The sequence below is a fragment of the Chinchilla lanigera genome, unplaced genomic scaffold (genome assembly GCF_000276665.1).
Source record: "Chinchilla lanigera isolate Chin_1 unplaced genomic scaffold, ChiLan1.0 scaffold00053, whole genome shotgun sequence".
Classification (NCBI taxonomy): Eukaryota; Metazoa; Chordata; class Mammalia; order Rodentia; family Chinchillidae; genus Chinchilla; species Chinchilla lanigera.
The window spans coordinates 4,392,464-4,418,210 of NW_004955454.1; the positions used below are offsets into that span (position 1 = coordinate 4,392,464).

Here is a 25,747-nt window from a genome sequence, read left to right on the forward strand (position 1 = left end):
TGGATACTTGGGTTGTTTCTAGTTTGGGGCTATAGTGAATAAACCTGCTACAATAATACTGAAACACATCTTATGGACATGTATTTTCATTTCTCTTCATAGCACCTAGAAATGGAATCTCTGGACCATTTGGTAAAATATGTGTAGCTTTATTTAAAGAAACATGCCAATTTCCCAATTGTTTTACTATTTTATATTTTTACTACCTGATAGTAGTATTTTAATTTTTCTACATGGGTGTCAGCATTTGGTCTTTCACATTTTAGCCATTGTTAAGGGCATTAGGTGGACTCTTCAAGTTTTAGTTGGCAGTTTTCTGATTACTTACAGTGAATGCATCCTTTCAAGTGTTAATCAGTCGGGTGCAGATCTGTCTTCCATTATGAAGTACTTTGTCCACTTTTTACTGGGCTGTTAGTCTTTTTGTTATTGCTTTGTAGGAGTTTTTCGTGCATTTTTGGGTCTGTTTGCTTTCATTTTAATTTTCCTTGCTTTTTTATTTTCTAACAATTTCTTATATTTTTCATTTCTTCTTTCCTCTTGGTGAGCAGAATTTTATTCTCTTAATGAAGTTCAGTTTATTCAATTTTGTTATATGGTTAGTGCTTTTTGTGTTTTCCAAAAAATTTTTACATACCTTCAAGTTGAGAAGATTTTGTAACTTTTTCTTTTTTTTTTTGGTACCAGGACTCGAACTTATCACCTTGTACTTGCTGGGCAGGCACCATGCCACTGAGCTAAATCCCCAGTCCCTAAGTTGAGAAGATTTTTTGCCTTATATTTTCTTGTAAAAGTTTTATAGTTTTAAACTTTCTATTGAGTGCTATGATTCACAGTAAATTAATTTTTGTGTGGGGAGTGTGATATGGTTCAGTGCTTTAAAGACATTATCTTATTGTTTCTGAATGAGAAATTAGCCATCATTTTTACTATCTTTCCTCTTTCTTTCTTTCTTCTTTTTTTTTTTTTTTTTGTACCAGGAATTGAACTCACAGCCTTGCACTTGCCAGGCAGGCATGTGCTGCTGAGCTATATCCCTGGCCTTATTTTCCTTTCTACAATGCATCTATTTTTCTTTTAAACTCTTTGAAATTTTTTATTTTCAGTAGTTGGTCTATTTCATGGCCAGATGTTGTTTTATTTTTGTTTTTATTCTGCATAGAGTTTCTTGAAATTACTGGATTAGTAGAATGATGTTTTTACCAAATTCGAGGCTTCTTGAACAATTAGTGTTTCAATTCATTCTTTCTCTTTTCCTTTTGAACTCTGTATTAGTCAGCTTTCCATTGCTGTGACCAAATACCTCACATAAACAACTTAAAGGAGATTTAGTCCATGGCCAGCTGGCTCTGTGGTGGAACCATTATGGAGAAAGTGCACGGCAGAGGAAAGATGCTCACCTCATGGCCACCAGGAAGCTGAGTGATCAAGAATCAAAAATATACCTCTCAAAGGACTGCCCTGCAATGATCTGCTTCCTCCAGCTAGGCCCTACCTCCTAATAATCCACTTAGCTATAAACTCCTCAATGAGCTAATCCATTGACAAGGTTAGCACCCTCAAAATCCACTCACCTCTCCAATCAAGTTGACAGTCAAGATTAATTGTCACAAGTCAAAAATATATGTCATGTGATAGTGTTCCACTGGTCACTGAGGTTCCCTCTCTCCTCCCCCATTTATTCTTTTTCAGTTCTTGTTCTTCAAATTGGATAATTTCTATTGACCCATCTTCAAGTTCACTATCCCTTCTCCAATGTGCTTGTAAATCCATCCAATAAAAATTCATTTCTAATATCATACTCTTTGGCTTTAAAATCTCCATTTGGAAGCACAAGCAACAAAGCAAAAATATATGAAAAAGTGTGGCTGCGTATAATGTAAAAGCTTCTGCCCAACAAAATGATAAGTCAACCTATAGACTGGGGGAAAATATGTGCAAGCCATATATTTGATAAGGGGTTAGAATCTGAAATATATAAACAAGTTATTCAATTCAACAGCAAAAGGCCAAATAACTCAATTTAAAAATGGGCAAAAAAGCTAAATAGATATTTCTCAAAAACAGACAGGAAGGGCCAGGGATATAGCTCAGCAGCACAAGTGTGAGGTTGTGAGTTCGATTCCTGGTACCAAAAAAAAATAAAAAGTAGACAGGAAAATGCCAAGAGGTATATGAAAAGGCATTCAACATTACTATCATCAGGGAAATGCAAATCAAAATCACAATGAGATGTCATTGCACACTGGTTAAAATGGCTTTTATAAAAAAAGACAAGAAGTAGCAAGTGTTGGTGAGGTTGTGGAAAAGAGGAGCTGTTGGAGGAGACGTGGGTTGGAGGGAGGAGATGCGCACTGTCAGAAGGGGTATGGAAAAAAAAAAGAAGGGGTATAGATTGTTGATGTAGATTTGAGCAACCATTGTGGAAAACAGTAGGAAGTTTCCTAGAAATATTAGAAGCAGAACTACCATATGACCTACCAATCCCTCTGCTGACTACACAACCTAAAGAAATGCAATTATTATCTTGCAAAATATCTGCCTTCTTGTGTTCATTGCTCTGTCATTCACAGTAGTCAAGATACAGAAACAAGCAAGGTGTCTATTGATATACGACTGGATGAAGAAATTGTTGTAATGGAATGCTCTGCGCCTTTGAAGGAGATGCTCACATTTGCAGTGACCTGGGTGGACCCGGACAGCATTATGCTAAGTGAAACAGGCAGACAGAGAAAGACAAATGCTGCATGAGCTCAGCAGAATCATGTGGAGTCTTTTTTTTTTGTTTTGTTTTGGTTTTCTCTGGTACCAGGAACCGAACTCACGACCTTGCGCATGCCAGGCAGGCGCTTTTGCTGCTGAGCTAAATCCCCAGCCCCATGTGGAGTCTTTTAAAAAAGCCCCAATACATATAAACAGGTAACAAAACAGTAGTCGTTAGGAGGTGGGGATGAGTGAGTGGAAAAGGGGAAAAAATATAGCTTAGAATGTCTGAAGTTGTTATGTAGGATAAGTCTATAGCTAATAACTTCATATTATATGCTGATGGTATTATAGGTCTCCTTAGCACACAACAGAAAAAAGGGCTGAATATATGTATTTGATCTATATTGTATATATGATTGCATTATTTGTTGACTGTAATAATCTTTTCATTAGGTATATGTATATCAATACAGAAATCATATACTTTAAATATATACAATAAAAATAGGTGTAATGTAAAAAAAATTCATTCTATTCTTGTAGTGCTTTTTTTTTTTTTTTTTTTTTTTTTGGAGATGAGGTCTTGCTATGTAGTTCAGGCTTGCTGTGAATTTGCTGTGTAGCTCAGGCTGGCCTCAAACTCATGGCGATTCTCCTGCCTCAGACTCCCGAGTTCTGGGATTACAGGCATATGCCACCACGCCCGGCCTCTTACAGTGAGTTTGTACTGTGTCAAATAGCTGAGCTGGAAGTACATTTCCTGGACTTGTTCCGTGTGCGGGTCCAAGTTAGGGGTGGCCAAAGCAAAGTCTGCCAGAGAGTCCTAGGGCAGAAGTGCAGCCACTGCTGTTACATACACTGGAGGTCCGTGATGCGCTGGGCACTGCGTGGTCTGCTCTGCCCTGCCCACGCTGGCTGCTAGCATGTACGTGTGTGCACTTGAGTCAGACGGGTTCCTGTGGAAGGACCGGAGCCTGGTAAAGCACATTGCATCTGCCTCTCTTTTCTCCCATTGCTGACTATTCATTCCAAACGATCAAATATCATGGGGATGATAAAAAGGGCCCTAATTCGAATGCTCTAGAAGACTTTGCTTTTCTGGTTTGTTCTTTTAAACAACGTGCCCAAGGACATTTGGCCAAGATGTTGCTGGTGGCTCAGAAAGTATGACACCTGCTCTTGGACTTCATTTTGAAGCAAAAAGCCCACAGTGAGGTGATAGATAGGAAGCCCACAAGCCAAGCAGGCACCTGACACATTTGATATACTAGACTTTGGCCTGGGCTAGGTTCTTAATACTTTTGGAATTAGCTAGGCACATTTTAAGTAAGATTTTTGACTCTGTCCATTAGACATGCGTATCTCTCTGGTTTGGCATAGTTCTCAATACTATTGACCCTGCGGCCTAGGTGAGTCCGTTTCACATTTACATTTCCACTTGACCCCATAGGTTTCTAAGTTTGTGAGTCCTTCTGTCAGTCACGCTGGGGATGCTACTACTTTCCTGAGTGGTGCCACTGTGGCTGCAGATGGAGAAAGGTCTGAATCGATCCATAGGAAATTAGGACGCATAGGTGACTGTGTCCCAGGAGACAGACTGGAACGATGACAGGTATTCCCACAATGCTTTAAGAAAGCTTTCCTTGGCCAGGACCTGGACTTGAACATTGTTCCTACAGACGAACCAGCTTATAAACTGAGCACCACTGAGCTGAGAGGGCCGATCAGTGGGCAGCTGGAACACGCTGCCAGAGGGCGGACTCTTAGAATGAGAAGACATCGGGGAGGCAGAGCAGTCAGTGGTGGAAAAAACAGCCTCATCAGAGAAGAGTGGATCATAATGGCCAGAGCAGGTAGAAGCTCAGTGCCACTGTGCTGATGCCATACACAGTGTGGGCCAGGAGCTTCCGGGGAGAGGGAAAAGACAGGAAGGATTCAAGGGGCTGAGTGAGGTCTAATGGGGTGGATGGAGTGGAGAAGTCAGTGGTTTTTGTTTTATTTATATTTGCAGTGCTGGGCTCTCATACATGCTAGGCAGGGTCTACCACTGCTGCACTTCCAACACCTCAAGACACAAGATTTTAAGACAAAATAGAAACACTATTTTAGGGGCTGGGGATATAGCTCAGCTGCATAAGCACCTGCCTGGCAAGCGCAAGGTGCTGAGTTTGATTCCCAGTACCAAAAAAAATCAAAAAACAAACAAAGAAAACCAGAAACAGTATTTTAGAGACATTTTGGGGGAAATCTTTAGAGACTTGAGAATTCAGAGCCAGTGCTTCACAAAAGACCCAGCCACCAGAGGTTATGGGCGTGTAGTCTAGAATTGCAATATATTATCTGGGTGACACCAGGCAAGCTTCTGGCTTCTCTGAATGGCCAAAAAATAGGGAAAGGATAGTACTAACTTTATAAGGTGGTGTTAAATGAGTGAATACTTGAAAGTACTCAACCCAGTTTCAAGTAAGTGTGGACCATCATTGTTAGTACTCTTAGTAGTAAAAGCATGAACAGCTACACGCTATGAAATATCTGTAACAGTTCTTTCACTCCTCCCTTCTCCTCTTCCTCCTTTACAGCAAAGCACTTATGTACCAGGAAGTTTCGGTTACATTGGAAGTATGTAGCCTGGGTGGTTGATTAGCGGTGATGAAATATTAGGCAGATATTTCAGGCCATGGTCGGACTGCTGGGTGTGGTTAGGACTCTGCCTTGTGGCTTTGAGAAGGGTGAAGGCAACATGAGGACACTGAGCCCTGGGAGGACAGAGTGGGTGCAAACCACACCTACGGAGTTGATGTGTTTGAGACAGGGAATAACCACACTCAGATCTGTTTTCAGGCTGCTGGGTGCCCCATGCACCTTACGTCCCACTATGGGCTAAGTGCTCTGGGTGGCAACCCTCATGCATGTGAGCAGGAGCCCAGCTGGGATGAGGATGGGGTGACTGGGAGAAGCCTTGGCTTTTTTTTGGATCAGGAGAAGGAGCAGCTGTCACAGGTGGCCTGATACCATCAAAATTGCCCATTCTGCCCTTCCCACCCCAGAGCTTATAAAAGCCCAGAAAGATGGCACAGACATCAGAGCATCGTCACAATGAAAAGCCGCTGATGGCCCAAAAGGGACGCTTTGCTTTCCAGTGCTTTCCTCTTTGGCCTCTGTAGAGGGCTGTGCTTGTGGAAGAACTTGGGTCTAATTTCTGCAGACAGATGCTGTGTTCTCTGAGCCGAGGCAGATGGGCAGCAGGAGGAGGAGGTGGGGGTGGCTGTGTGGGAGGAGGTGACATTTGTAAATATGTCAGGGGACAATGCAAAATCAGTGGATGCAATGGGACCTGCTAAGCGAGGGGATGCACTGGCCTTTTCTAAATGATGTGCGGGTTTGTAGCATTAGTGGTATAACATGGGTATCGATTCCCGATGCTCTATGATTACAAGTGGGTAAAAATCAGCTACAAGGTGTAGCAGATATTTTCGATCTCTTCTCGCATAACATGCTTTTGCAGAGCTGCTGACAATTTGCACAATTAACTGTCACTTTCCCCCTTCTCATCATGAACAACCAAAGGGCCAAATAGCAGGCAGCAGAAGGAAGAAGAGCTGTAGGTGACTTGGGCTAACCCGCCGCACTCACTGGTCTCCAAAGAACCAATCACGGATGTGAACAGGAGTGTGGCTTCTCGGCCAGAGTTTCCCTGGGGCAGCCACTCCCTTGGACAGACCTCTAACCAAGCTCTATAGGCTACAGCAAGCACCCATATAAGCCTATGTGAAGCTAAATCTGAATCAAATCTCAGTGGAAAGGTTGAAATTTGCCTTACTAGAACTGCATCCTGGTTCAACAACCAGCTCCTTACCCCTTTGTCCAGAGGAACCTTCACATCCATAGAGAAAGAACCTGTTTCCCCGTTGATCATGGCTGTCCTCAGCTTGGAGAGGAAAGAGAATGATGTCAGTTCCACGGGTCACACTGCAGGATTTGAGGACCTGAGCTTTGCTGATCAGATTAGAGGAGATCCCTTGGGACACTTGGTTCTTCACCTTTCCCCCAAACAGCATGCCAGAAAGGAAGAGAGACCTGACTCCGGGTGACATTTAGGTTATAATTCTGGGCAGTCACCAAGACAATGCTCTGAAGGGGCCTGGGGCATTAGGGGATCCAGTGTCATGTTGCTGAGACATAATTTCATCTAAGATATGATATGGAGACCAAAGGCCAGGCTCACACATCACTGAAACTCAAACTCAGTAGTTTAGAGATATAGGTTCATCCTGTCTCTATAATCCCTGTGACTTAGGAAGATATACTTTCTTAGTTGTTAAAAGATTTACACATTACAGGAATTCTGGTTGGGGTTTGTAAAGGCCCTGGGATTGAACCATTCTGCTTGTGAAGAACAGAGAAATCTCAATGCCCATTGTCATTCATTGGTTTGATATGGAGCTACATAAACCAGCTTCTCTTTGCCCTTCTTTTCCCCACTCACGACTTCAGCTTGGTCTTCCCACTCCACTTCAGAGAGGTCCACACTGTTGTAGTTGGGCTTGGGCTTTAGTTTTTTCCCCTCTCTGTACTGGAGTGGGTGGGCAGGAAGGAAAATACCAGGTTAGCATGTGGCCTTACTCTTATTATTCTCTATTACATAAAGCCTTTCGTGTATATAAATGAAATCAAAGAATCTTAGGGATTCCTTAAGCTATCTGGACCAAACTTCCATCCAACGCACAGCTTCCCTTGCCAACATTTGTGACAGATGGTCTCATGGCCGCTGGGTGGATATTTCCCAAGACGAGGACCTCCCTGGTTTGTGAGTCAGCTGTCATAGTTTGGACAGCTCTAGTTGTTAGAAAGTTCTTCCTCCTACAGACCTGGAATTTGCCTCCCTGTAACTTTCATCCACTGATCTTAGTTCTTTCCCCTGGAGCCACAGAATGTGCTCCTCCTGACAACGCTTCAGCTGTTCAAAGGCCCTGACACTCTTGGGAGTGACTTCTCCCAGCCTAACATTCCCAGTTTGCACATGGTTTGGCTCCCTCTGAATACGTTCTGCTTTGTCAGTATCATTCCAAAGACAGATTCCAGGATAAAAATTAATATTCCATATGGAATCTGGCCACTATGGTATGGCGTATGACCTGTGCACTGAAGTAGCCTTCAGCTGTAGTGGCTGCCTAGGAGTCTGCTGGCTTCCTGGACAGTCACACTACTGTGACAGCTAAGATGAAGGTCATAGTCAGCCAGACTTTGGCCTCCCTCCATCCCATGATGCACTGTTGAATCACATATCTGCATATTCCTAATCAATTTCATCTCATTCGTTGTAGCTCATTGCTGTATGAGAATACTTTTTTTGAGAATACTTCATTGTGCTCATTTTCTCACTTACTAGATTAGCCATATCTCACAGACCTTACAACATCTGTCATGTGCATTTTCATCTTGTGGACAGAATGTTTGAATGAGACAGAGCCAAGGGCAGGTCTGCAGAGCTTAATAACAGCTCGTCTCCAACTTGATGGATACACATTAATTAACATTTTATGATGATTATTTTTTGGCCTTGACCCCCTTCCCCATGCAAAGACAGGTATCACCACATTGTCTACAGTTAAGTCTTCAGTACTTCCTAGGTTCTCTTTGGTAACCCCACTAAAAGGAAAGAGGATAGTTTATCATCAGGGTAAATTGAAAACGTGATTGTCTACTTTAGTAAAATGAGGCCCCCAGCAGATGCTTGTATGGTTGAAATCTCTGTCTTTGTGTACTCTGATTCTGAGAGTATTTTTAAAAATTATTTCATAATTTTTTCGAAGAAAGCATCTTCTTTTTTCTTGCCTGTACAGGATGTCTGTTTCTTTGGAGTGAGTGCAACACTCCACTACCTTTTCTAACTTCTGATGCCCCCCGAAGGGTCATATTTAGCCCTTCATATTAAATCCACAATTCTGCTCTGTTAAGGGCACTGACATAGGAAGAGTTCAGGGCTACACGTGAAATGATTCATGACCTTTTCATTTATTGCTAGGATCAAACTTTAATGTTTTCCTGATAGTGGCTTCATTGGAGAGCTCATGACATTGGCCTTCCCACATCTCGTTGTGTAATCATGTCCCATGTGGTATTATTCTGTTTAATTTGTTGAAACCTTACTTCCTTAATTTGACATAAACTTCTGTTCATATCATTTTTCAAAGCATCATAAGGTCAGGCACATGGTAGACACATCAAGGGCAAAGAAAATGATGCATTGCCTTGAACTCTATTACTTGACTGAAGACTAGGGGAGGGGACAGCACTAAGATCCCTCTAGGATTTTAGCTCCCTTACCAGCCATTGCACTGAAAGTGGCAGCTGTGATGGCCATGGCCATGGACATGGACATGTACTGTGGCCAGGGAAGGAGAGAGCCCTCCATTTTAGGGTAGAGCTTTCAGATAGAACAATGCAACTTTCTTTCTCAGCCAACACTTGCTGAGTTGAACTCACGTGAAAATACCCTGAGGGCCTGTATCAATAAAACAGAGAGAGCTACGACATGGGTGGGCTTACTCAGAAACAGCCTAAGACAAACTTATGGGCCTTGTCCCACCCACTGCCCTCTACCTGTCATGAGAGGTCCCCTTGTCATTTTTTTTGTGAGCCCATTGTTCATGCCCTCTTCAGGGGCCTCTCGAGTTCTACTGATACACTTGTTAAGCTGCAAGAGAACCAGAGCTACTGAGGCAGTCAAGGGACTGTGAGCAAATGTCTACTATGCTTGAATCTGTAATGTCCTCCAAAAGCTCATGTATTATAGGCATAGTCCCCAGTATGGTGACTTTTAAGGGGTGTGGTCTAGTGGGAGCAAGTTAGGTCATTGGCAGTGTGACTTCAGAGAAGATTCTAGATTTTTCTCTCTCTCTCTTTCCTCTCCCATCACCACTGGTACTATATGTACCCGCCATAACATGATGCCACACCACCACCAGAGGCCTAAAGACAATAGGTCAACTGACTATGAACTGAAACCTCCAAAACTGTACACCAAAATAAGTCTTTTCTCTTTGTAAGTTGATTTTCTCAGGTATTTTGTTACAGTAGTAGAAAGCTGACTAACACACTGTCCCACAGAGTTCTTTAGCTTCCAAACCACAGCCTTAAATTACATGCTTTCTGGTGTGCTTGTCAATAATTTCACATATTTTTGTCTTGTCTGTTACTAGGTTATAAACAATTTGAAAACAGGGACTGTGGCTTAAATATATTTTTTCTCATATTATCCACTGTGTTTTGAATGTTTTGTGAACTACTCCCAAAGCCCATAATATTAGGATCCCAAGGCAAATAAGATTTGTACCTACCAAAGGTCGAAGATCAGGATGTGAGAGGATGTAGCCATTGTTAGTGTTCAGAAAGGCATATCCATGTACCCCAAGCTGCCAGAGTCAGAGATAGAGAGCATTAGATGGCTGTTTGTGTTGGATGACTGTGTTGGGAAGGGGTCTGTGTTTGTATAGTGATTCCAGATGGCAGCCCACAGCTATGAGATTTTCAGCTACAAAGGTAACTGAGCCAGCATCATACTTCCACCAATTGATTCTGGAAGTCCTTTCCAAATCCTACTATTTGGAGCAGCCATATCAGTGTGTATCATTACCTGACTCTTTCCCAACACATGCTCTAGATACCTTGATGATGTCATCTCATTCACTCTCAAAGCTAGACTGAAGTATGGAGAAGCGGATTGAGAAACTGAAGCAATGGGCAGACAAATAACCTCCTGAAGGCTACAAAGCAAGTCATAACTAGTGATGGCAAAGGGTCCCAGGAGGCCAAACTACTATCACCATGCTCAACGCTATGCTTGCCTGGGATCCAGATGGAGCAGACCCTTCCTAGTTGTGGGCTTGGCACCACAGCCTGGGGAGAGGCTCTTGGGCCTGACGTGGCAGTGCTGGGGAGCCTATAAGTTGCACTCTGTTATAGTCTACAACCTAAATGTCTCCCAAAGGCTTCCATACTGAAGGCTTGATAGGTGGGAAGAAGTTAGGTCACTGGGGTTAGGTATGCCTTTGAAGGGCACAGTGGGACTCCAGCCCCTTCTAATCTCTCTCTTCCATGCTGCTGTGTGATTAGCATTATTGCTCTACTCAAGGTCCCCTTGTGATATGCTGCCTAATCACAAGCCCAAAAGCAACAGGGTCAACCAACCATGGACTGACTTTTCTAAAACCATGAGTCAAAATAGATCTTTCCCCATTTAAAATTAATTTTCTCAGGTATTTTGTTACAGTGATGGAAGTCTGACAACACTCTCACCAAAGGTAGGGACCGACTAAAGTTCACCTTGTAGCGGGGTGCCAGCTTCATCAGTTCTCTCAGTGTCACATCAGAGCCCACCACACCCAGGAGAATGCCATGGGATCGCTGGAAGAGAACAACATGGGCAAGGGAGGGTAGGTTTCCCTGTGCACCAGGCCAGACTGGACTCTAGGTCTTTTTAGAGCCTGGATGAGGAAGCCATTTATGCCTCAGGTGGACCTTCCTTGCAGTTAGATTTTTAGCTCTCTAAATGAAAATTTAGAACCTGCCAGTAACTCCCTGGGAGCCCTCTTAACTGCTCAGAAGATTAATGCCCTGTATTAATATTTCAGTGGTAATATTTAAATAAAATACAAAGTTGAATGGAATATTAATCTTCACATCAGAAGCTGAAGTACTGGGATCTGAGGGACTCAGCAGGGCATGGGGCCAATAAAGCATTTTCTGAGCAGGGGGAGGATGAAAGGCTCTAGAAATTCTCTCACCAAAGGCTTTTACAACCAAGTTAGAGTCTGCCCAACCTGGTAGGTGAAGTGTGGTTTTGCTGGAAGGCTGGCAGATGCCTCCTCCAGCCTCATATTCCGAAAGTAGTGGACCAAGGGCAGAGTGGCAGAACTGACCACCAGTCGGCTGAGCAGAATCACTAAAGAGGGGCTGCTTTGGGAAATTGTAGAGCCCCAGTCTCACCACTGGCCAAAGATTGCAATATAGCCAGTCTGCAACAAGGTGTGGGAGTCTACATTGCAACCCTCCCAGGGTGGCTTTGATGCTCACCCGAGTGAGAAGCCATCGGCCTATAAAGGTGTTCTGGTCCCCGCTGCCACGTCTCAGGGAGTGGCCACTCACCGTTTCATTCTTTTTGCTGAAGACAGGCATGGCCACGGTGGTAAGGAGTGTCAGGCTTTGTGTCTTTGAGGTAAAGAGCTGCCAGAGAGGAAAGGGCAGAGGTTGGGGGGAGGCTAAGGTCCCGTTGGTATGCCTTGCTCAGAGCACAGTATGGAGGACCATGGTCATTGATTCAACTACTCAGCATCACCTTCCACAGGCAGGAAGAAATCTCAGATGAGGCTTCCCTTCTCTGCAAAAGGGAGTGGGCAGGAATGCTGGGGGAGAGATGATTGAGCAGGAGCCCCAGGCTCATGTCACTGGGCAAAGTCCTGAGCCCACACCCAGCTCACGAGCACCCTCCCCAAGCTCTTTCCCCTTGGCCAGGCACGGATGAGCCTGAACTGGGGGAAATGGGCCATTCTGTGCCTTCCCAGAAGTAAAGAGGCTTAGCAAGGCATGAGCATTTGCACAAACCTCTGATAAGGTTACTATAAACCATAACCAAGGGCAGGTAATTACAAGGACGCTGCTCCAGAGCCACCCTCCAGCATAAGCATAAGTGTGAGGACCACGGTGTGAAGCAGGGTGTGGTGCAGCTGTCATCTGCCTCAGGTCACCTCTAATGCACCCAGGAGGGACCCACAGCTCCCTCCACTCAGAACTCAGAGCCAGAATCATGCTCCGCCCCAGGGATGGCTCCCTTTCCCGCCACCTCGTGTCACTGTGCCAGTTCCCTTAGCAGCCTGCACAGGGGCTCCACATGTGTGTCCTGCTTTGAAACAAAGATGGCAAGTGTGAAAATGCCTATGTAGATATGCTGGGCAAGCCTGATCTTTGTTCAGAGCAGCTCAAGGAGGCTGCTGAGTCATGGATGTCTCCACGACATTTTTTGGGAAAGGAAGAATTTTGGCCATCAGTCTTCCTCCTGTACCTCACAGGACTTTTCATTGTTGAGCTGGGAAGTAAGGCTTTTTTTTTGGTACCTAGAATCGAACTCAGGACCTTGCACTTTCCAGGCAGGTGCCTGTGCCACTGAGCTACGTCCTTCGTCCCAGTAAGGCTTCCTGAAAGTGGACCACACTGACATCCAGTTGTGTTCTGTGCTCAGACACACCTCTGTGGGGGACATGAAGGCTCTCAAATTTCCTTGAGTTGTGGATTTGTGGAGGTGTCCCTGGGGAAGCAGCTGCTGGGCCCCGCTTCTCTTAGGAACCATTCTATACTGGAGTGAGGCACTGGTGTGGGGTGGGGACATCTGTCCCCCAAGTGGACTAAAAACCTCAGCTCAAAGGTTCCTGAACTGGGTCCAGGAGATCCTGATCTCAGGGACTCCAAAGTCACAGAGAAAGAGAGGGAAGGAGAAATAGAGGAGGTATAGGATTAGGGGGATTTTAAGTGAGGGGACAGGTGTCAATTTTTTAAAGTGAAGAAGAAGCTGTAACTTCATTTATGTGCTTAGAGGAACCAGAGACTGTGAAATATCAAAAGGTTGTCCATGAAGGTTGTCCACCTGAGGACAACCTGACACAACTTGTCTAGAATAGGAAATTGTGTGTGTGTGTGTGTGTGTGTGTGTGTGTGTGTGTGGTGCTAGGGATGGAATTCAGAGTCTTGCGCATGCTGGCAAGTGCTGTATCACTGAGCTATATCCCCAACCCTTTCTATTTTATTTTGTTATTTTTTATTTTTTTGGTACAGGAAATCGAACTCAGGATCTTGCACTCGCCAGGCAGGTGCTTGTGCCACTGAGCTATATTCCCGGCCCATAGTTTGTTTTGAGACAAGCTCTTGCTAAGCTGTCCAAGCTGGCTTTAAACTTGAACTCCTCCTGCCTCAGCTCTCCAAGCAGCTGAGGTTACAGATGTGCACTACCACGCCCGATACAAAGTCACTTTTATGGAAAGTGTTACAGGAAAACAATGTGTTGTCTCTACCAGCATTCATCTCCTTTTCCTGTTCCTTCTGCCAAACACACCCAAGCACTACACTGTTTTTCAGAATACAAGGTTCTGTCACTGGATTTGGGGGTTCTCAAAGGCTTCCTCTGCCAGCTCCCTTAGCACAACATGCTCCGCAGGAGGAAGGCGCACACTGGGCATGCTGGGAGATGGTCCCTCCCCAGACTGGCAGCTGCCATGAGGCTGGCCGCATGCAGAACAGGGATGGAGCAAGGACCAAAGAGGGTAGCACATGGGGCACCATGTGAGGGGAGACAAGGCCAAGGCACATCCCCACTCCACCCCACCATCTCTCTCCTCCGCTTTGGACATACAGGGCCCCATGAACAGCAAGAACCTGGAAGGAAGGCAAAGCCTGCCCAAGCGAACCGTGCTCTTCCCTTCTGAGCATCAGCCTTAGGGACAGTAGTAGGTGATAGACTCATGACATGTCCAGGGCATGACTTAGTAGCCGAGGTCCCTTTAAAGTCAATTAATGTGGTTTTAAATCTCAAATTTGGCAAATGGCTTGTGTGTGCTATTAAAAGATAAGAGTGTCACTGCCCTTAGATATAGAAGTCAGAAGAGAAGCTGAAAAAGTGAGTTCTCAGCCTCCTTTGCCCCTTGGAGTCAAGCTGAGAGTGTGTCCTGGTCAAAGACAGGTAGATTCATGTTAGGAAGGCTGTGCCTGGTGAAGGGGCGGAGCACAGCCCCCTTTCTACCCTCCCGACACCTAGAATGTTTTCTCAGCTGGCTAGAGCTCCCCCAGCCACCCTGACCAGGGGGATGAGAGCTGCAGCTTAGGCACTGTGAAGGTGACACTAGAAGAAGCCTGGGTCCTTGGTGATTGGTGAGCTCCTCATTGGCTCCAAGATACTCACCTCTAAATCTCTTTTGTGGGAGAAAGAACTATACGTCCATCTTACTTAAGCCAGCATTTTCTGACCTCCATTCCTATCAGTCTGGTGCATTACCACTGAAGCAGATGGCCCCGTAATGATATGATTGGAGAAGTGACCGGAAGGTTCCCCCTCCTCCAAACGTCTCATCTGACTTCTACCTTTGCTATCTATTCCTTTGTGTAGGACTTCTGTGTGTATGTCTGTGAAATGTGGGGGCCTGCGTGGGGTGTGTGGATGGGGGCGGGGTGTGCCATGATGGTAAGCGGTTGATGACAGCTTTCTTCCCAGAATAAGAGGAAGAGAAGGACAGTGAGAGAGGTGGCTGTGGGGGAGGAGGGAGGGATGAGCGCATTTGAGCAGGGGGCGCTGTCCATGGTGGGAAGATATGTGGGGGCCAGTGGTCTGGATCTCTGGGGATAGCACACTGCCAATGACCCTGTTAGTGGGCTGAGAGCTGCTGAGAGAAGGAGGGGATGTGTCCTCCCTTCATGGTTTTTCCTGAGGAAGGATGATGCTCACCTTCTCTGACCCAGAAAGCTATCTCCCGCCTCCAGAGCCACCCTCAGGCCCACCTTGCTGTCCATGTAGGCTTCTGTCCAGATGATGTCGTGGTCATGGTTGATGACCATGGGCCGGCTGAGCACGTGCAGGTATTCCATCACGTTCTCCTGGGCGTCAGCCAGCGTGGAGATCTGTGTGTAGTAGCCTGGAGGACGCCGTAGGGTTGGGCTGCAGAGCGGACCTCCACTCCGAGTCCCCAGGCAGCCCTGCACTCTCCGCAGCTACGGCCAGCTCACACCCCTCTGGGATTGGCAGGCCACAGGAACCTGCCTCCTTGGGCTTATGTCTCATCCCCAGGGTGGCTGGAGGCCTGCGGGAGAGGGCCTCAGTATGGGAGGCCTCTGAGGGGCCCTCCTCGCTCCAGAGCTCCCCGGAAGAGCAGCGGTCACAGCAGCACTCCTCAGTAAGCTTTCTACATGTCACTGTCCTAGGTCCTGCTTTTAGTGCAGATCTTTCAGAGCAGCGGTTCCCGTCCTCCTCTGAGCCCAACCTTCTCCTTTCCCTGCTTTAGAACAGGTTCACCTCTCAGGCCTCACCTCACAAAACATTCATTCCACATCCCAGTAAAACTGAACAGCAATGCCCAGCAATGCCCCTTGCCTCAGTCCCTGGAAGACAGGGTTGGCACTGCAAATGCGGGGCCACCGTTGCCTCTCACTCTGTCTTCTACACGGTGGTCTGGTACCAGGCTTTATTTGAGGACGGCTCTCCCTGGTGTGAACACTGGGTAGACAGGTGATTTCTGACTTCCACTTCAGGTGGCGTTCTGACTCAGAGGCCCTGAAGGGCTCACGGAGCACCGAGTCAGGCTCTGCGAGCAAGCTACCTGCTATCTCTCCTTTTCCAAATGGGAAAGAGGGCGACTGTTCTCTACAAGGCACTGCTCCTCCCGTACACACCCTGTGCTCGGCACCTGTGTGACCGGGATGCCGTCCCACCTGTGTGCAGCAGGCTGCCCTGCCAGGACCTCACGCACCTTTGTTGTTGCAGGCAATCCACTTCAGGCGCTCAGCAAAAGTCACTTCTCTCCCGATGAGGTAAGTGAAGACCCGGACCTAATCCATGAGATGCAGATTGCCTTCGTATCACAGTAGTGTGGCCTAGCTATTGGGTCAGGCTCACCTCAGTTTCTGAGTTCTCCACTCATACCCACTCCTCCTTTCTTCTTTTGGTGGTAGGGACTGAACCTAGTGCCTTTGCACTGAGCTATATCCCCAGCCCTTTTAAAATTTCTATTTTGAGACAGGGTCTCACTAAGTGGCTAACTTGCCCAGGCTGGGCTTGAACTTGTGTTCCTCCTGCCTCAGCTTCCCAGAGTGCTAGGGATGCAGGTTTGTATCATCATGCTTGGCTTGCGCCCCCTGTTAATCAGGAAAGACCCTGAGGCCTGAGCAGCAATGTGACTTGCCCATGGCCATGGTGACTGTAGAGCAGGTTCAAGGCCAGGCAGCCTGGCAGGTTTCATGTCTCAAAACCATGTGCTGGTCCTTCACCTTGAAGCCCTTCACATCAGTCCTTGGGGCCCAAGGTCACCATAGTTTTGGGACACTCAATGAGGACAGGTATGCACTTATGAAGGCTCTAATGGGAAAGGACTTTGAACTTGAGGCTGTCCCACTGCTGTCCTCTCCATGGCAGTGGGAGAAGTCTACCTCTGGAAGAGGGAGAGACTCCCTCCTCCCTGACCATAACCCCACCAAGACAGTCACCTTGCGGTCTGGCCAGTTATACTTCTCAAACACTGGCTCGTAGTCCTCCACGGCCCCGTCTGTGATCAGCATGATGGCCTGGTTGCAGAGACTTCCTCGCCCAGCCTCTCGGAACTGTGTGAGGCAGAGGAGGGCAGAGGCACGACAGGCCAGGACTTCCCACCTTCTGCCTTGGCCCTTCCTCCTACTCCCGCAGCCCTCCAGGCTTTACAGCTTCGGGTACCTGCTTCAGGATCTGGAAGGCCTCACTCAGGGCTTGGTCCACGACCCCTACGCCTTTGACCACCAGCTCGTCCACCAGCTGTTTAAAATGCTGTCAGGGTAAACGTTAGATGGACTCGTGGGAAGAGCAGCCAGAGACCTCTCATGCCTGGCTAACCGAGGAGGCTGGTTAGAACTAATGCCAGAGGATGCGACTGTGGGACCCCTGCTCACAATGCAGCCAATGCCATGGACCGCACCCCTCCAACAGACGTTTCTCAGACGCCCCGAAGGTAAGTAGAGGGGGTGTGGATGGCACGGTGCAAATCCTTGTGCCCTGCTGGAAGAAAGTGCCGGTACGCTGCCAGCCAGAGGGAGAAGCACAGTCCAGGGATGGAGGTGAGCAGTGACCTCAGCATCTAGCCCTTAACTCTGTGGTGAGCACGTCACAGAAGACTGGGGGTGCCAGGGCTGAAGCTCAAGAGGAAGCTGAACTCCAGCTCTCTGATCACAGGCAGACATGCAAATTCTCTTAACAATCGTTGCCCTGTCTTCTTATCTTTGGTTTTCTATCAGAGAAAAAGACTCAGCCCAAGGGATTTGAATTTGTCCTCTACTGAGGAAGCTCCCTGTGAAGACTGACATGGTGGAAAGACCAACTGGGATGCTGTGTGGGAGGCTGAGCCCCAGATCACCTGCAAGAGGCCAGTCTGCAGTCTGAGTGAGGAAGACCCCACAGATGGGTTCCCGGGTGTCTGCAGAGTAACTACTGACTTGCTTTGCTCCTCCAAGCACCATGTGCATAGCAAAAGGAACCGGGAAGCAGGCTGCACAGATGCCATTTCTGTCACGACAAGGGCACTGGGCCGCGGACACTCACCTCTCGGTTGTCTCTGTCCGCCTGGACAAGGATGCCTTTAAAACAGGGCTCGATGTAATGAACGTAGTCATTGTACTGCGGTTAGAGCGAGAGGAGAGAGAGAAGAGACAGATCAGCATGGAAAGTCGGGGCCCGCAGGCCGAGGGCTCAGGCACCTCCTAGCACGCACTGCGGTGCCTGTGCTCTATCAGCTTGGGGTGCACTGTGCATTGTGCGGTTTTTCTGAGCAGACAGAACAGCAGGGGCTTGGTTGCAAAAATCTTTCTTCATCCCCTGGTCCTGGTGCCTGTGCCCTTTTCCCCCAAGATCAGCAGGGAGCCCCCAGTATGAGCCACATAACCTTCCACCCGCAGGCCATCCCAGGCAGGCCTGTGTAAGGGTCAGAAACTGTGCTCTCTCTTTCTATTTCAGACAGTGTCTTATTAATTTTCCTTGGCTGGCAAGACAAACTTGCAGTCTTGCTGCCTCAGCCTCCCAAGTAGCTGTGACTTTAGGCATGTCCTGCCACGCCAGACTAGACACTGCTGCCCTGCGCTCTGCCTTGCCTGTGTGGAGAGATTCTGCAGCTTCCCCCACGAGATGGGAGGAGGGAGAAAAATGAATTATTACTTCCCCCTTCTCTGAATCACCCTGCTTCCCCATGTGTATCTAGAAAACAAATCTTTCAGGTGTCCCTAGCCCATCTTTTGCTTAAAGAAGAGGGGTGAGAAGGGCCATGCTGGTGACCTGATAGAAGAGCTGCACCACAGTCAGCAGTGAGTGCTTCTCTTTGTGGCTGTTGCCCATCAGCTGGGAGGCCAGGCTGGTAGGTGGGAGAGAAGGACTGAGAGGGTGCCGGACAGGAGCGCACTGTCCCTTCTTGTGGGGTGTGGAGCCTTGTTCTACGGCTGTCCTGCTGCAGCTGCAGGTCTGAGGTGGGGGAAGATCTCAGGGGCTGGGAGGCATTCTCACACCTCAGCATGATCATTTTGAAGTTAAATAATTTTGCCTTGGTATTCCACTAGCAACTAAGTAAATTCCACAAAGGGCTGGAAATGTCAACTACGTGGCAGACTGGTGGAAGAGGTCTTTGGATCAGGTGGTTTCTCAATGATACCTGAAGGTGGCTGAACTGGCCCTCCTTCCCTTTTGCTGCTTTCTGAAAGCATCCTCTTAGTGTGTGTCTTTGTTTCTTTCTCTTTGTTCCTTCTTTCTCCCCTTGTGTCTGAATTGGGGTGGGACAAAGGGACCGGGAGTAAGGCCAGGGATCGTTTGTCCCATGGCAGCACGGAGAGGCTGCTTAGCGACCATCTGAGCTGGGAGCACATGGAGGAGGATGAGGCAGAGGGCACTCAGGTCGGTGGTTCTTCACTTGTGTTGGAGGTCAGGCTCCTCCAAGAAGCTGATAAAAGAGATGGACTCAGGAAAATGGACCCGCACCCTTTGTACGTAATTTCAGACCTTTTGAAGCCTGTCCTTAGGCTATGGACCCTCGGTGTAAAGCCCCAGGTTCAGAGGAAAGACTCACCCTCCGGGAGCAGGCATTCACTGGTTATAAGAATAGTTCATCCTGATGCAGACGGAAGAAAGGTTCCCTGGGGAAGCAAGAGCTACTCTGGAGCAGGAAGGCACCCTTACCGCGATGATATTGATGAAGTCATTCTCTCCCAGGGTGTCCAAGATGGTGGTGATGGTATGCTTGGCAATAGCCATCCTCAGCCCCTTCATGCTGCCGCTCATGTCTACCAAAATGACTATGTCCTTGGGAGAAGTGGCAGCTTGGATGTACCTTTAGCAGAAAGAAAAGGACAGACCAAAGGTGGGAAGACCAAAGCCAGAACAACCCCTTGGCCATGCACCTCCAGTTATTTGTATAGTACTCATATTTGGACCCAAGTGCACACAAAATTCAGGTCAGTGCCCCACCTGTGCCAGGTTTTGTCATGTCCCATAAACACTGGGCACTTCTGAAGCCAGTGGGGTGGGAATAATAGGGGCTATGTCCACCTGATGGGCCTGGTCAAGCCTGGGGGTAACCTTTGCTCTTTTGATTTAGACCATCTGGGGCCCCGAGGGGCTAGAAGAAGGAAAGGAGAGAGTTGCCTTCCAGCCTTGGCTTATGCTACAAATCTGTCAGAAGCGTGCTGGGGGAGAGGAGAGCCTGACAGAGGGTTGACGTGGAGGTTGCTCAGTGTCTTGGATGGAGGTGTGGGTTGAGAAAGACAATATGATACATCCAGGAGCAAGTGCAGATGTGGGCGGCGGGTGCAGCTGGCAGCTCATCCTACTCTCCTGTTGGATTAAGGTCTATGCATACAAACCCTGGGGTAGTGGGAGAGAAGAGAGCAGGCAGCGGAGGAAAGCAAGGCAAAACCCAAGCTGTGGGAGGAATGCCAACACCAGAGGCATTTTCGCCATGGGCTCTCACCAGCCGCTGTTCCGGCAGTCGAAGGCAATGACTCCATTCTCATCAGGTGTCCATTTTATTCCTGGGGAATAAAGGGTGATCCTTTCACTCCTCTGAATAAGCTGCCCAGAACCCCTGGATGGATGCTGGCTCCCAGGATAGCCATGACTGCCAGGGCAGAACCTGCTTTGGACTGTTAGACACACCCTGGGAACTTAGGCAATAAGGGAGAACATCTCTATAAAGAGACACCTGCCATCCAAAATGCCCGGGTCAGAGCTGGAGGTCATTTCACAGACATCAAGGACCCCTAGATGTGGTAATGAGACTCAATCAGATCAGCTAGAGGAAGGAGCTGGGCACAATGGTGCACACCTGGAATCCCAGCTCGTTAAGTGTCTGTTACCTGAATGGAAGAATGAATGTGTGTGAAAAATCTGCGTAGATCCACTCTCAGAGTGCGGTGGGTAGGTCTATGGCCAGACCACCCTGAACGTGCCCGATCTCATCTGATCTTGGAAGCTAAGCAGGGTCCGACCCAGTTAGTATTTGGATGGGAGAGTGCAGTGGGTAGATTTCATCCTACTCATCTAATTAAACATTTGGATAAATTCACACAATGCACAGAACACACTAACGTGTTCCACAGTAGAACCTCTGCTTGAAAAGAATTTAATGACTGGGAATAATGGATTCAAGATAATATTTAACAGGGAGGTAGATTCTGTAGAGATGGAAAGGGGATTGGGAGAGGAGGGGAAGGGAGGGCAGGGTGGGGAGGGGGAGCAAAAGGATTAAGATGCAATATGTACAGTATTTGTATCAACCTCCCAAGCTGAATGTAATCACTGTGTATTGCAAGCATGTACAATAAAAAATGGAAGCAATGAACAAGTTCCAAAGACTGGATGGTAATGGATGTGTTATTTAATTTGGTTGTAGTAATTATTAACTAATGTACACATATTTAAAATCATCATATTATATATCTTGAATGTAAAAAATCTTTGTCAATTAGATATTTAAAATTTTTAAAGAGGTAGTATTTAAAATAACAGATAAAATTGCTTGGGCTAGGAAAAAATATTGTAGCCTGTGTCCTAAATAAGTGGAAGCTCTAAGGAAACTTCTGGTTCTACAGCAGGTGCCCTCTTAAGGATTGCTGGTCTCGCAGACATAAGAGGGGCTTCAAGGCATTGTCCTAAACCAAGTTAAAAACAGTTTTCCAAAGGTGAGGATTGGGAACCAGGACAGACAGCACCCATGGCCTTGAAGACAAGGTGGGACCAGAGCCATGAGAAGGGTTGGCATGGTGGGAAACTGAGCAGCAGGTTCTAACCTAGACCTGCAGTCAGCCCAGAGCAGTAGGGTCTCTCTAATATCATATTCATTTGGCAGTATAATCATGGGGAATTTGATCCTTAGAATAGAAATAAAGAAGTCATTAACCTGAATCAAAGTTCCTGCCTGCATCAAAGCCTTAGAGAAGTTCTTTGGTAATTCTGGATGGGGGTACCCTCAAGTCCAAGCAGAAATGGAACAGAGTCTTCTCAAGGATTCCTTGGTCATGCCTATAGAATTCCTATTGATTAGGAAATGTGGCCTCACAAGCAGAGATTACCAAATACTTAAGGAACAGGGCCCTATGAGTGAGGAATAACAGACCAAAAACATCAGATTTATTTTTCTGAGAATTACAGATGTTGGGACAGCCAAATACAAAATATAGGATAGCTGTGTGCAATAAATATGGAATGACTATTGGATATGAAATGTCCCCCCTGAAAAGGCCCATGTGGTTAAGGCTTGCTCCCCAGCCCATGGTGCTACTGGGAGGTGGTAGAACCTGTAGGAGGTGGGGCCTATTGGGAGGAAGTTAAGCTATTGGAGGTATGCCCTTGAATAAGATATTGGAAGCCCAGTCCATCCTGCTTCTCTCTTTGCTTCCTGGCTGCCACAAGGTAAATAGCTCTCTTCCACTGTGCACTCCTACCACAATGCACTGTGCTGCCACAGGCCCAAAGCAACAAGGCCAAGTTACCATGGACTGAAACCTCTGAAATCATGAGCCGAAATGAAACTTTCCTCCATATAAGTTGATTGTCTCAGGTATTTTCTCACAGCATCAGGAAAGTGATTAATAGAGTATGTTTTAAAAATCCCCCCAAAATATTAAGAATGAATAATCAGCCTTGAAATAAGGAACTTTTAAAAAATGGAAGTAATGTTTTGGTTGAAAAATAAATTCTATGGCTAGTGGGTTATTCGTAGGTAAAGAGGAAATTCATATATCTGAAGGATTTACCCAGAATCATGTTGAGGCAAGAATGAGAAGTTCTAACACACATCTGACTGTAAACAGAGAGAAGGGAGAGCATGTTGAGGTAGACAGTGATTACAGAGATAATGTTGGTTCTAGAACTATTATAGAACTGCTAAAAAGCAGATCGTGAGGCCTGGGAACCACAGTACATTTCAAGCAGGATAAGTAAAAAGATATTTGCATGGAGATGCACAGCAGAGAAACTGCAGGACTTCAAAGGCAAATAAACACAGACCTTAAAAGCGGCCAGAAATACCAGACACCTATAAGGGAGCAGCAGTTAAACTAACAGCAGATTTTCTCAACATGGCTGGCAGCCAGAAGACAGTTAAAAATAGTCTTAAGGTATTGAGAGAAAAGAACAATGATTGTAAAATTATATTACCAAAAAAAAAATCATCATTCAAGAGTGAGGACAAAAGAGAGTGTGTAGATAAACATACATATCACCAGGAGCTCCAGAGTGAAAGAGTTTCTTCAGAACATAATGCCAAGAGAAGGAAAATGACCTGAGATGCAGGAAGGTATGGTGAAAAAAAAATGGCAAATAAGTGTTCACTTTTAAATGAGCACAGTGTTTATCTCAGGTAATTTGTGGGCATGAAAAATGTGAACTATTAGGTAATAATAAAATAAAAGTCAGCATGGGGAAGAGATGAAGCACAGAAGTTCTAAAGTCTTTTTTTTAGAGAGAAAACTACTCTTTTGGAAGGAGAATAATATTTAGTTTTAATATTCTCTGTGTTAAATATGTGTGATAAAATTTCAGGGGTAATCCCAAAAGAATAGAAACACGGGAAGATGATTTCTAATATGGCAAAGTGGAGGAGGAGAGAGGAAGGGAAATTTATCAACAAGGCTAATCATTTTAAAAAAGCAAAAAGGGAGGAAAAGCAAACATAAAAGCATAGGAACTGGTAAAATATTTTAAAATAGAATCACAGCACATTCAAATATATCAACATTCACAACAAATGTAAATGTGTTTAATGTGACAACTCGTAAAAAGAATTATAAATTTATATACAAATTTTAAAGCTATAAACTTTCCAAATGTCTGGCTAAAACAAAAACAACATTAAAAAAAGTTGAAGGTTAAGGAATGGAGAAATACATAGCAGGGAAATATTAGCTAAGAGGATGCTGGTGTCACTCTGTGAGAATCGGACAAAAGAGATTTGAAATGAATAGTGCTAATAAGAGCTAGGGGAAAGCAAGTCAAGAACTTAGCAGAGATGGAGAAAATTTAAGCAATGCAACTAACGTGCTTGATCTATTGATGTATGCAGAATTTTCATCCAACAAGGACAGCACACATATTCTCAAGCACACGTGGAATATTTACAAACTGTGATGACATACTAGGCCACTGGAATAAATCTCAGTTAATTTCACATAGAACCACACACGTGTTGTCTGACCATAGTGCAGTTGAGGTAGATATTTAGAGTGAGGAGATAAATATAAAGTTTATATGTGTTTTGAAATCTTAAAACGTACTTTTAAATAACTAACGTATCACTGGGGAAATAAAAAAGAAACTTAAAAATACTATTTAGAAAGAGTAAATGGTAATTAAAACCCTACTATGACAACACAGCTATGGGCAGCAAAGAAAAAACAAACAAATCGGATGTCATCATGAAAAACTTCTGTGCATCAAAGGACACAATCAACAGAGTGAAAAAAGAACCCTGACAGTGAGAACTGAAAAAGAGGTTGATAACCAGAATATATAAAGAATTTACCTAACTCAACAAAAAAAACAAACAAACTGACTTAAAAATGGATCAAGAACTTAAACAGACGTTTCCTAAAGAAGATATACAAATTACCAACAAACACATGAAAGGATGCTCAGCCTCATTAGTCCTTAAGGGAATGGGAATGGGAATCAGGATGAAACACTGCCTCATACCCACTAAAAAGGCTTCTATAAAAGGAAGCAGACAAGGAAACAAAACAAAACAAAGAACCAGCAACAAAGCAAACAAAAAGCAGCCAACACCTGGAAAACAGGAACAAAAGACCCGGAAAATAACAAGCTGGTGGGATGTGGAGAGACTTAAACTTTTGTACATTGTTGGTGGGAATGCAAAATGGTGCTGTTGTGGAAAACCCATGGCAGTTCCTGTAAAAATTATGATGACTACCATGTGATCTAGCAATTCTCCTTTTGAGAATGTGCCCAAAAGAACTGAAATCAGAGTCTCAAAGAGTTACTCACATACCCATGTCCACAACAGCATTATTCGCAATAGCCAAAAGGTGGAAACAGCCCAAATGTACATCGATGGATGAATGACACAAAATGTAGTATATACATACAATGGAATGTTATTCAGCCTTGAAAAGGGAGAAATTCTGACACAGGCTACAACATGGTTGAGTCCTGAGGGCAGTGTATTAAGTTAAGTATGTCAATCACAAAAAGACAAATAATGAAACTCTACCTTTGCAAGGTACTCAGAATCATAGACACGGGAAGTAGAATGACGGTTGCCAAGGGCTGGGAGAGGGGAAAGAGAATTATTGCTGTGACGATGTTTGCACAACAACCAATGCACACTTTTCAAATATTTAAAAAATAGCGAATTTTGTTATATGCATTCCACCACAATTAAAAATAAAAGTTAGAAAAAAACTATTGCTAATCAAAACTTGTGAGATGCAGCAAAAGAGAAGTTTCTAGTGAAATGGAGTAGCCATAATATTTACCTTAGAAACAAATAAAGGCTAGAAATTAAAGTGAAGATATCCATTTAAGAAGTTAGGAGGGAGAGCAACAGGATAAATCCAAAGAAAGACAAAGGAAAATGTAAAAGCATTAGCTCTAAAGTAGATACAATAGAAAACAATAGAGAGCAACCAATAAAGATAAAAGGTGGTTCCTGAAAAGACTTCAGAGAAACCAAGGGGAAATGAAGAGAAAAAAAACATAACACAATATATAAAAAGGGACACAGTTATGGACTGGATTAAAATGATAAGAACAAATACATTTATATAAGTA

General features: G+C 45.5%; 1 protein-coding gene across 1 annotated transcript in view; it reads right to left on the reverse strand.

The window, feature by feature from the left end:
- The window catches only part of Cacna2d4 (calcium channel, voltage-dependent, alpha 2/delta subunit 4), a 100,941-nt gene that overhangs the window by 62,944 nt on the left and 12,250 nt on the right, over positions 1-25,747 (reverse strand). The window contains exons 7-18 of the mRNA XM_005396111.2: positions 20,433-20,493; positions 19,643-19,793; positions 18,026-18,100; positions 17,168-17,257; positions 16,945-17,058; positions 16,212-16,290; positions 15,247-15,380; positions 11,854-11,931; positions 11,032-11,112; positions 10,047-10,121; positions 7,193-7,279; positions 6,563-6,634 (exon numbers count right to left, since the gene is read on the reverse strand). Of these exons, the coding sequence (XP_005396168.1) occupies positions 6,563-6,634; positions 7,193-7,279; positions 10,047-10,121; positions 11,032-11,112; positions 11,854-11,931; positions 15,247-15,380; positions 16,212-16,290; positions 16,945-17,058; positions 17,168-17,257; positions 18,026-18,100; positions 19,643-19,793; positions 20,433-20,493 (1,097 nt within the window). The remainder of the gene's footprint in view (positions 1-6,562; positions 6,635-7,192; positions 7,280-10,046; positions 10,122-11,031; positions 11,113-11,853; positions 11,932-15,246; positions 15,381-16,211; positions 16,291-16,944; positions 17,059-17,167; positions 17,258-18,025; positions 18,101-19,642; positions 19,794-20,432; positions 20,494-25,747) is intronic.